Source organism: Dasypus novemcinctus, chromosome X, assembly GCF_030445035.2.
Source record: "Dasypus novemcinctus isolate mDasNov1 chromosome X, mDasNov1.1.hap2, whole genome shotgun sequence".
NCBI lineage: Eukaryota > Metazoa > Chordata > Mammalia > Cingulata > Dasypodidae > Dasypus > Dasypus novemcinctus.
Genome location: NC_080704.1, coordinates 86701240 through 86713275, shown reverse-complemented (window position 1 = coordinate 86713275; position 12036 = coordinate 86701240). Strand labels below are relative to the sequence as shown.

The window sequence follows — 12036 nt, the reverse complement described above, 5'->3', positions numbered from 1 at the left end:
TCAGAATCCTCTAGAGAGCTTGTTAATCCACAGATTGCTGGGCCTATCTCAGAATTTCTGATTTGGTGGAAATCAAGTTGTTAGAAATGCAACATGTTACCAGAAATTATCTGCAACATGTTACCAAGTGATACTGCTGGTAAAAGGTCCATATACTTTGAGAGCCACTGCTTTAGGGGAACATGTTGGCAGCTCCCCAAAATTCCCTAGAAGAAGTATTGAGAGGGTACTGGAGGAAAAGAGAGGAGGAAGAAGGAGAGGAGAGTGGGAGAATGTCTCCAGAAATAGAGTTGACTAGTTCAAAAACTCAACCTCTCTATTGATTTATCATTTGTTTTGAATTCTTTCATCTTCATATATAAGGTAAGACACCACCAATTAGGGTTTCTGACGTTAGGACTTTGGGTCCTAACCAATTCCAAAATAAGGGTTTCTCCATACCTAGTTCTAAGCACAAATGGGAAATCCAGTAAGAGCTATTACTTCGGGCTGTCCTGAGGCTTTGATTCACGATTAAATGTAAAGTCATAGAACTGGAAAGAACCAAGTGTACTGCAGACAGGGCCCCTGGATAATACTAATATACAGGATGATGGAGTCTTCTAGCATAGATAGTGTGATGCCTACATCAAGAAATACTAATGAATTGGTTCTTTTGAGGGATAAAGAGACCTACGGGTTCTATGGTCATGGCAGAAGGGGTTCACTGCCATGACAGATGGCCCTTCTTTGGAGCTGGTGTTTCTGCGTGATGGAAATGGACTCAGAGGGGATCTCTTTTCACAAGACTTGCATGCTACTTTATTGGAATTGTAGTTGGTGCTGGGTTTAAGATATATGTAGGGGATTTGAATCTCTGGACTGATAATATGACACCCAGGCCCAGAGCCTCAACAGACTTCAGCTCCTACACTTTGACTTATTGGACTTACTCCACTCAGCTAACATGGAGTTGAAGAAGGTCAACCACCACAACATGGAGCCTAGAGTGTCTACAACTAGAAGCGGGAAGAGTGCATCCAGTACCCATGTGGAATCTAAGCCCTCACTTGACATAGGTGTGCAATGGACACAACCAATCCAATGTCCACAGAGAAAATGTGGAATGGGTGTGGGAACGGTAGCCATGGGGGCTGCTGGGTGTGGGGAACGGGAGGAAGAGATGAGATGTGGAGGCGTTTTCGGGACGTGGAGTTGTCCTGGATAGTGCTTCACGGACAATTACGGGACATTGTAGATCCCCCCAGGGCCCACTGGATGGAACGTGAGAGAGTCTGGGCTATGATGTGGACCATTGACTATGGGGTGCAGTGATGCTCAGAGATGAACTTACCAGGTGCAATGGATGTATCACAATGATGGGAGAGAGTGTTGCTGTGGGGGGAGTGGGGGGCAGGGGCGGTGGGGTTGAATGGGACCTCATATATATTTTTTAATGTAATTAAAAAAATAATAATAAATAAATATTAAAAAAAAATACTAATGAGTTAGAGAGAAAGAAGCTAACCAACCTTCTAATCCTATTAAATGTACAAATCAATAGAAATAGACAGTGGTTTACAATATAAAGATAATTTTATTGCCAATAAAAACCTTTAATAACTCATTTTATTCTATTTCAGTAGGACCTTATTCTTTCTGATGAAAATCCAGTCATAGCATCTCTCATTAAAAATAAAATTATTTTGAAATAAATAAATATATATAAAATAAATAGCATATACATTTCATAAATAGTTTGTCCTTATGCACAGTATCCATGCTTACATTTTAATATTTTTTTTACAACCTGCCCCATCTCCCACTTCTATTGGCAGGAAAACTGCATGTCAGGACAGATGAGAAATCTGCAGAACCAATGCAGGGATGACTTGTAGCAGGGCTATAGCCCCAAGGATTTCCTTAATAAGACTTTTCCAAAGCTCTGTAGGTAGCATCTACAACATATTCCTTGGTCTTTCATTTACCCATTGTCAAGGTATTTGGGTAGATTGTGGGGTAAGATACCTCTCTGGTCCTTTGCAGGGTACCCTGTTCTTTCTCATGCCACCTCAGGGGAAAGAATATGAGTACAGAAAAAAGTATATATGGATTCCCTCTAGCCCCCCTCCTCCCATATCCCTCCCCAAAATAACCCAACCTTAAAATACACTTTGAACAATGAGGGGACAGCTGCACTGAATTGAACAGTAAGTGCTTCTCAGTTATCTAACATGATAGGAAGGAAGGACTGAAAAGCTATGAGTATGGTGCCTACAGAAACAACATGGCCCCAGAGTTCATGGGTCATAGAGGTCACACTAGGGGTCCATTACCTATAGCGGAAGAGGTCTCTGGACATGGAGGGCAGCTTAGAAGGATCTACCGGCCTGGGTAAAAAGTGAGTGAATTTCTGGTGTCGTTTAGTCCTGTATCCTTCCCGGGGTGAGCCGTCTTTATTCAGGGCAACATAATACTGTCTCTCCGAGTCCAAGTGTTTGTACAAGGTGGAGGCATAGGTGTTGTACCAGTTTTCTTCAAACTGTTCCCGGAAAACACATTCCCGTGTGAGTTTCTTCTGTGAGGGTGAGAAAATAAAGCAGAGCCCATTATATGACTATTTCTCCCATCCCAGCTTGCTGCTGGAGAAACCCTAAAATAGCAATAGCACATTGATATTAGAAAATTCCAGTCCTATCTCCCAACCTACTGAGGTATCCTCCTTTCAAAGAGCTTGAAACACTCCTGTCTGTATCTCCTTCACCCTGTTTCATAAGCCATAAAAGAATGTTTTAGGTGAGATCTTTCCTGAAGGCAGGGGATTGGAGAAGGTGGCCTCATCTGGCTCTTTGAGCCCAAGAATATCTGCCATGGCCTCTCAATGCCCCATTGGCATTCACTGAGCTTTCTCCCTGATTTGGGGCTAATGATGTTCAAATACATTGAAATTACACTCACCCATGTCAATTGGCAGGCAAAGGCCTCAGATCTATATAAATTTTCATGGGAGGTGAGTTTTGATTTCTCCTAATGAAATGTCTCAAGCCTGTGAGTTAGAAAGCTCAGAAAAGATCTTGAAAAGCTCCTCCAATCTGGCTACTTAAAGCTGGCAGCTCTTGGGTATCTTACCTCTGTCCCTTATTCTTACACTTGATCCAGCACCATAATACTTGCTGGGATTGCCGATATTAAGTGCTGGGGACAGACCTATCTCTTAGGTGCCAGAGAAAAATGTGCTCTGATTTCATGGGGTACAGGCAGCCAGAAAGAATGCTATGTAACTAAAAGTCAAAGCCAGGGATTGGGATCTCATGGAAGGGTTAAGGTCAGTGAAGTCACTCACCATTCCCCAGCACTTGGCTAGTTTCCAGAACAAAGAAAATGCACTGCAGCCAGCCCAGTCCTAACTAGGGGCTTAGGGTTGTCTCCAGATCCTGGAGCCCTCACTCTTGATTTGTTTGTTTTGTTTGTTTGAGGCAATCTGGAAATCAGGGACTGTTTTTTTTTTCTCAGAATCCTTAGTCTGAAGGCCAGCTCTTCCACTGCCTATTTGATACTTGCTATTCTCCTACTTCTCTGAGCACCCATCAAAATTCAGACATGTTCCCTGGGAACCTCAATACTTGGCCACCTACTGATAAACTGGCATTGCTTACTATTATCATCAGATGAGCTGGCTTTTGAATGGAAAAGGCAAAAGCAAATGGATCACAGAAAAGCTTATGTTTTGATGGGAGTTAAATGAGTGAAGGTATTATATAGCAAGGACCTGGGCAGCCAGGAAGTGTGTAGAAGACGCTAATGCTTTACAGTTGACTGAAGTGATTTCTAGTACTAGATAAATGTTTTTATACCTTTGCCTTACACTGTCCAAAAACTGGTCATAATCGCTTGCAATGAAAAGAAAACCTTAAACTTACCGACCCATATAGTTCTCCTCTCTCATTCATTCCTAAGTACAGGCCAGAGTCCACTCCCCGGATGCTGATCAGCCCCACAGCTAGGCTGATAAACTCCAGGATTCCTAAAGCAAAAAAGGGAATGCCATTTCTATTACTTACATCAAGCTAAAAGGAAGCTGTGCAGGTGGAAAAGAGCTACCAATCGCTTTTCTCCAAATGCAGGCCAGCCCTCTATGTTTGGTGAATTACCTGATGAAATCATCTTTTACAAGAATAGAACCTCAGCAAAGGCACTCAGTATCTCTGGGTCTAAGTTTTTCCATATGTAAAATGCCTCTACTCAACACTCATAGGCGTAATCTGAGGAAGAGATTGCGAGAAGGCCTTGGCTACAAAAGTTCCTTAATTGTAAGGTACTATTGCTGTCAAATGCCACCCATTTCAAGAAATGGAAGGACAGCTTTCTAAATGGAATAACGAGACCAGGTTTCCGTATTTTTGTCAAAGTCAACTCTCTCCTCCCCAGAGCATGCAGCATTACCTTACTATCCTTTAGGCTGAACTTGTTTTGTACTCTCTCAGCTTGATGCCCTTAAAGTCACATGAAGCTATCAGATTGCCTATAGCTGACTAACAAAAGCCACACAGGTCACTCACTAAGTTTGTTCTCACTGTTTATGGCAGGAAGCGAAACTTGGCCTGGTGAGGGCTTTCTCCTAAAAATTATTCTCAGCCAGTACAGCAGTAGGCTGACAAGCTAGTCATTCTCCCCTTCTCTCTTGAGAATTTTAAGTTTATCCAGGATCAAAAATTGGCAGGTAGTCTTAGTCTTGATTCTGATTTGATATGTCACAACTTTAAGGGGAAAGGGAAGATATATAAATGTCCCTATAGCTGAAAAGACTAGAGCTGAGGATTTGAAAACATTTTCATTTAACTAGCAGCAGTAGGAGATAAAAAAAACCAAAGTTGAAAGCTTGAGGATACTGAAGCCTTATAATTTTGTTTTAAGATAGTGTATCTATTACATGGATATAGACATAGTAATCAATTAGATTCTCTTTGATATTCCTACCTCTATTCAGTTTTCAAAATAAAGACCAAAATTTGATACAATTGGCTCAGAGGCATCGAAAGGTATAAAAGGAGCTTGTATCTGGTGGTCCTTATTAAAAAATGTGATTTTTTTTTTTTATTGACTTTGTAATAATATTACATTAAAAATATATATGTGAGGTCCCATTCAACCCCACCCCCCCACCCCCCTCTCCCCCCCCAACAACACTCGTTCCCATCATCATGACACATCCATTGGATTTGGTAAGTACATCTTTGGGCACCTCTGCACCTCATAGACAATGGTCCACATCATGGCCCATACTCTCCTCCATTCCATCCAGTGGGCCCTGTGAGGATCCACGATGTCCGGTGATCACCCCCGAGGCGCCATCCAGGGCAGCTCCACGTCCCAAATACGTCCCCACCTCTCATCTCTTCCTGCCCTTCCCCATACCCATCGTCCACCATGTCCACTTTTCCCAATCCAATGCCACCTCTTCTATGTGGACATTGGATTGGTTGTGTCCATTGCACATCTATGTCAAGAGGAGGCTCAGATTCCACATGGATGCTGGCTGCCATCCTCCCATTTTCAGTTGTAATCACTCTAGGCTCCATGGTGTGGTGATTGTCCTTCTTCAACTCCATCTTAGCTGAGTGTGGTAAGTCCAATAAATCAGATTGTAGGTGCTGGAGTCTGTTGAGGCTCAGGACCTGGCTATCACATTATCAGTCCAGAGATTAAAATCCCCTAACTATATCTTAAACCCCAACGTTAACTGCACCTCCAGCAGATTAGTATGAAAGTCTTATGAAGGGAGATCCCATCTGAGTCCAGATTCATCACACATAAACACCATTTCCAGAGAGGGGCCATCTGCCCTGGTAGTAAACCCCATCGGCCATGACCATAACTCTCATGGGTCTCTTTAGCCTTTATAGGAACCAATATCTGGGGGTTGTATCTGCTTTATCTGTCTCTCTGACTCTGCTCAGTTGTGCATGAGGGCAATCCTTCTGCCAGCCTCCAGACTCTTTTTTAGAAACTCGTAGCCATATAAACTCATTTCTCCTTTCCATTTCCCCCTTACTTTAGGTCAAACAGCATTTTAAAGTCATGTTATTTTATGTAGACATGGATATTCTGCTGATCCGCATTGAACCTTCCATATAAGGTCCTTTTCCAGTTGCATCATCAGTTGGTATTTGATAGTGGTCCCTCGTTGCCAGGGAGACTCATCCCCGGGTGTCATGTCCCACGCTGGAGGGAAGGCATTGCATTTACATGCTGAGTTTGGCTTCGAGACTGGCCAAAATGTGATTCTTAATAAAATTCATACTAACAATATTCTATGTAATCTACATAGCGAATGGGACTGATTCCTTAAAGATAAAAAAACATAAGTGGTTAATTTTGAAATCAGGTTCAAGAGTGGATGTAAAACTCCAGTGGGAATTATCTTGAGGAGCCCAGTAACTCAGGCTGGTGGGCTGGTGTTCAGGTATGTGGCTTCGGAAGCATGGGTTTCCATGGTCCACTTGGATCTAATTGAAAAAATGTAAGGTTCTTTTGCTGCCATTGTATACAACACTCAGGGTGTGGTCTTTGGTATCCAGTGCTAAAATCCTTCAAGTTTTGTTTCTAGTCTGGTATTATTAACTCTCAAAGTATGAAGAAAGGAGTTTTGGGAAAAGAGTTTGACACAAGATGGTAATATTTAATAGACCAGAATCTTTAGTTGCATTCCACAAGGTTCTGAATTTTGTTCTGCTCTGTTTAACATTTTAATAGATGACTTATGTCATCTTATTAATAGCATGTAATAGGACTCAATCGGATTGCTTATCCTATTTCTAGAGGAAATACAGCTGAGAGAAATGACACAATCAAGATTCAAAGAGATTTCAAGAGGATGGAAAAATGGGATGCCTCTAACAAAATAAGATTTAGTTAGAATAAATGTACAGTCCTATGCTTGGTCCCCAAAACTAATACCCAAGGTTTTTGTGTTTGGGGTCTTTTGGGATGCAGAGTATGTCTCAAGTGCAGGTAGTTGAGCTAATCACACTCTTTAGTTCATGGACCATTATCATAATTTGTCTGTGCAAGTGTTTTTATTTATCTATTTATTTCCTTTTATCTCCATACCCTGCTCCCTTACCTGTCTCCACTTCAGGAAATCATTTATATTTTCTTGAAAATGTATACTCTTATTTTATGTTTCTGTGTGTTTTGTAGACAAGTCTACCCATTTTTGGAATGGGGAGATGTGACTTAGCAAAACATACACAACAGTGATTTAAAGGATTTAATTGAACAAGGTAAGTTCAGTATGAGTGAACAGTAGAAGGAAAATTATTAAAAAGCTAATGGAAAAAGGTAGAAAAAGGGGAAAAAAGCTAATGTGATCTAAAGCTGCATTAATGAAGATCTAGTTACTAGCATAAGGGAGGGCATTGCCCTACTCTGCTCTGCTTTGGTTAGACCACATCAAGAGTACTATGCCTTGTTTTGGCAGCTTCTATCAAGAGAGATATGGAAAAACAGGAGCATGTTCAAAGAAGAGTGGCCAGTTATAGCAAGGAAAATAGAAACCAAGTCATGATTCAGTTCTGGGTGCTAAATTTTGAAGGATTCCAACCTGCTGGAGCTGTTATTTCTTTGCTTTTCCTAGGCAGATTACATCCTATCTTCAGGTCTTATTTCCCTCATTTTCTAAATATCTCATGCCTCTGACCACCCTGAGCTCAAAGTAGCAGAGGTTAGTTTGTGATCTCACTGTCCAAGACCTGGTATGAGAACAAATCATTAAATCCAAGAGGTGTGGTCATTTGAATCACCACAGTTTTTCTCCAACTCTCTGTTAACCCTGATGCCAAAGGACAGATCATACAGGAAGTCACTTGCACTGTGTCTAGTAACAAGGGTCTCTAACATTTGGAAACATTCTTGCCCAGCTGTCTATGGGCATCATTTCCCTTTGCCAACTTTCCTTTTAGCTGGATTCAAACTGTGGGAAACCAGCAGTATATGATGATGGAACAGATATTCATAAAACTACTCCTGAATTCCAGCCAGCATGAAGGGGGAGAAAAGACAGGCCATTTCCATATTTTCCCAGCTACAGCTGGAGAAGGGTGTTAACAACAAAGTGTTGAGACAAAGTAAATAGACAAAGTTTGTCCTCAGTACTTTCAACCTTTTTAAGGTCCAGGACCTCTTCTGACTTTGCCTCATCTAGACCTGTTTGCTTCATGTTCTGGCATTTTCTAGACAATTTCTGGTATCTTCTCTTCTTAGACCTCTCTTCCCCTGGCCTCAAACAAAATTGATCTGTCCTGGGTCCCACTGCTTCAGAACCTAGCTAGATGTCCTGGTTAATGTGTCATTTAATCTGGTTCCATAACTCATCTGAACTCCTTCAGCCATCTTTTCAGACCTTTAGGGCCAAGAGAGTGCTGGCTTGGCATCTTGCCAAATAAGAACCAGCTCATGCAAAACCAAAGAAGCTGCATCAGCCTGCTCCATCATACCTGGTAGGAGGTCTCTCCTCCAGTCTGGTTCCCAATTTTGGTTCTGTCAGCCCACTGGTGCCCCTCAAGAATGTCATTATTCTTGTGAACCTCATGTAAAGTCTACCAACCAGGCAGGGATTGAAACACTCCTGGCTACTGATTGCAGATGTGAAGTGTGTATGTGTGGGGGTGGGGTAGAGAGCAGATGCTGTGCCAACAAGCTATTATTTGGAGTCAGGGCTGCTCTTGGGTCCAGACTGACTCGTTTTGAACACATGGATTCCAGGGTAATCCTCGGGGGCTCTGCTCTCCAATTACAACAAATAGCTATTTACTTTACATGGACTTTGGAGACTACCTCCTCCCCCTAAGCAGAAATCTATAATATTTTATATCTTAAGTCTGGCCTACTTTACTCTGCTGGAATGTTGACTGCTAAAGCACTTATGGAATGTTAAAGTTTCGATTTATTGAATACCCTGGCTGATTAACTGAAATATGGAAGGAGGAGAGAGTTAGCAAACTCAAACGCCACCTCTTTCTTTGCCAAAAGTTAAACTGAGAAAGATTAAGTGTGTGTTTAAAAGTTGTCAGGGAAGGTTACAAAGAGACAGCTTTGACCAGTTATCATTTCCTTTAGGGGAAATGCATGGAACTGTCAGGAAGTCATGGAAGGAAGAAAAGGAAAAGGTGATACAGAAATGGTCTCAGGCAGTGGGTTTTATTTTAAATTTTTTTTAATTTTTAAAGGCAAAACCAAAATGAAGCAGTCACTTAGGCAGCAGTGAAAACATCCCTTCCTCCTGCCAGTTTTATTTCCTTTGGTTTTTCCTTAAACTTAACACCCTTAGCAGGCCTGGGAGATGAAAAGAAATCAAGATGAGTCTTTAGGGAGGTAATTAAAGACCACTTATCCCAAGAGCCTGTTACTGATTGATGTTGACATTGTAGGTTATTGGGCTCAGCTTAGGCATGGAGTCAAACAAACACTTTGAGCTTCTGGGAGCCATGTTCATAGTTCTCTACCCTTGCTGCCCCCACACCCACACTTCTCCATCATTTCATGACTTTACTTTTATATGTCAACAATGAGCTACCCCAGTATCTTTGGACCATTTCTTGGAGGCTGTGAGGCCAGGGTTAAAGTCCCATTCCTTCTGAAGAGGAACAAAAGGAGACTGCAAAGTCACAAGCAATGGAAGTAAAAGGAACCAAGGTAACACTCCCTCTCCTCCCCCCCACCTTATGGTTCCTTTGAGGACCTGCTACAAGTTTATAGGCACCTGTACCCCTCCACTGCAACCCCCAACCTACTGTATTCCAGCTCCGTGAGTGCATTTTTCTAAGATGACATAGACATCATTATGTCTATGCTGCCTGTTCCCAACAAAGAAGGCCAACTCTGGCCCTTAGTTGTTTGCTAGGCTTGGCCCTACCCAGCAACTAGCCCCCATATCCCCCTTTTTACTGTGCACTTCAGATTCAGCTCTAGGCAGGCATGGAGAATAGGAGGATGGACTGGCTTGGGGAGAATGGGAAAAGGAACAAAAGGGTGTCAGGCTTGATGGTAGGTAGAGCCTCTTACTAGTTTAGAAGTAGAAGGTGCCCTTCTTGGGCTATAGGGTCCATGGGAGACCCTAATTAGAGGGCTTTAGGGGATGTGAGTTGAACAAAGAGGAGCAGCTGTCACTGCACCCACATAATGGCTTAGTAGAGAAGAGAATTAGGAAATTAAAAACAAAAATGGTCAAATTGCTGAGGAGTGAATACATTTGCTTAAGCCACCTAATGATCTTCATCATAGATCAAGGTTTATAATAATCGAATAATTCTGTATGTGAAACAGACAGCTGTCCCCTTTGAACAAGGTGCAGAATGGCAGGCAGAAACAATCTCATATGGAGATTGGACGTTTCCTGTCCTGGGCCTAGGAGACACCTGTTTTTGGTGCTGTGAGTGGGCTCAGGATAGCAGAAGATCTTGCAGTTTTACCACTGAGGCAAGGAGTCCAGAGGTAGCTCCGGACAAAAGCTGCTCCAGGGCTAGTAGCCCTGCACAGTGGACACTGGGAGACTTTCCTGGGTTCCCCAATACCTAACTCATGCCCTGCTGCCTGGATTGGCTCCCACCCAGGTCAAGCAACCCCGAGGCTGGCAGGTGCCCGGGTTGTCAGCCCAGTGAGCCAAAAGTGATTCGGGCCCAGGTCGCCTGTCCACCACACACTTGACCACGCAGGTTTCTGCTCCAGGCTATCGGCTGAGACAGCCCTGTTGCCCTCGAAGCTCGGCTCTGTGCCGCAGGCACGGTCTCTGGCCTTTTCTGCGAGAGTTCCCAACCCTCTCCCAGCTCCACCTGCTTCCGTTCCAGCCGCAGTGTCCTGTTCCCAGAACAAGCCGCTCGCTCCCTGAGGAGGGAGGGTGGGGTGGCAAAAAGAGACGCCACACCTCAAGAAGGCACCCCCGCCCCCCGAAAGCGACTGAGGGCTGGATGCCAGGTACCCTGATGCCTTGTGGCCTAGATCTGCACCGTCGTGCCCAGCACAACCCGCGCCCTCGGAGGCCTCCCGCCTCGATGGCCAGTACTGTACGTTCCGGAGGCGGTCCGCCGGCCCTATGCCCAAACCCTGGTCTTTGGCTCCCCACCAAGTTGTCCCCTCGTCTCCCTTCCCGCCCGGCCGCGTCCTCACCGAAGCGGCTGTGGTCGTGGCGGGTGCCATGCACTGTGCCGTTGGGGAAGATCTCCAGGTGGAAGCCAGTGCGGCAGTAAAGCTGGCGGCGCCGCAGGATCCCCTTCAGGTGGGCGAAGTCCGTGGGCGATCCGCGCTGCAGCTTCCCCTCGATCTGGCCCAGACGCTCGTTCAGGAAACCCGGAGAGTCAGCTAAGGGCACGTTCCCCAGAGACGCGGAAAAACCATGCAGATCCCAGTCCAAGCTGGCGAAGACCCCCCCCACCTCCGCCATGGCGTGGCCGACAGCGGCGCGGCCTGGGCTGGCTGTGCGGAGTGCGCGCGGGCCAAGCTCGGACCGCAGGGCGCGAACTGCCTCTTCCCGCTGCGAGCGCTGGCGATTCCGCGGCGCTCCCTAGTTTGCTCTCTGGCTCGCTCCGCGGTTTCCCGAGCTGCAGTCGATGTTTGTTCGTGTCCAAGGAACTTCTCAGAGCCAGGGAGTGTGGGGCAGCGCGCTCCTGACCTTGCTCTTAGTCAAAGTGCCGCTTCCCCTCTGCTTTGATCTCCAACCTCTCATAGCTGGCTTGTTGAGCTCTCAGATGCAAACGGCACTTTATATACATACCCACTCCCCTTATATTGACATATTGGATATTTAAATACAAGCCACACCTCACCGGCATCCCCTCGGAGATTGGTGTGTGGTTTTTTTCCCCCTCCTTCCTTCTCATATCCATTTAGCTCTTTTGGGGAGGGGGGGGGGCGTGGAAGGGGGAGAAAGCAAGAGAGCTTCACTCCCTCTTTTATTACGAAAAAATAAAAGGGAGGAAAAAGCTACACATTGCAGTGAGGCATAACTGCTTTTGGCAGGTTTTTCAGAAACTGCTGATGAAATAACCGAGCCCAGTGCGTGGA

General features: G+C 44.6%; 1 protein-coding gene across 1 annotated transcript; it reads right to left on the bottom strand.

Annotated features, from left to right (window-relative positions):
* Positions 1-1556: 1556 nt before the first annotated feature.
* Positions 1557-11731, bottom strand: FGF16 (fibroblast growth factor 16). Its single transcript, XM_004481093.3, has 3 exons — positions 11143-11731; positions 3900-4003; positions 1557-2557 (listed from the first exon to the last, which is right to left on the bottom strand). Exons 1-3 carry the CDS (start codon positions 11414-11416, stop codon positions 2312-2314), a joined length of 624 nt encoding a protein of 207 aa, XP_004481150.1. The 5' UTR covers positions 11417-11731; the 3' UTR covers positions 1557-2311.
* Between the last annotated feature and the right edge of the window lie 305 nt (positions 11732-12036).

Bases quoted from the DNA above. Each gene is read 5' to 3' on its own strand.
- FGF16 (XM_004481093.3), bottom strand. From the start codon at position 11,416: ATGGCGGAGGTGGGGGGGGTCTTCGCCAGCTTGGACTGGGATCTGCAT. The intron at 4,004-11,142 runs GTGAGGACGCGG...TTTTTGCTTTAG, and splicing joins CCACGACCACAGCCGCTTCG to GAATCCTGGAGTTTATCAGC. The intron at 2,558-3,899 runs GTAAGTTTAAGG...TCACCCTCACAG, and splicing joins GAGGAGAACTATATGGGTCG to AAGAAACTCACACGGGAATG.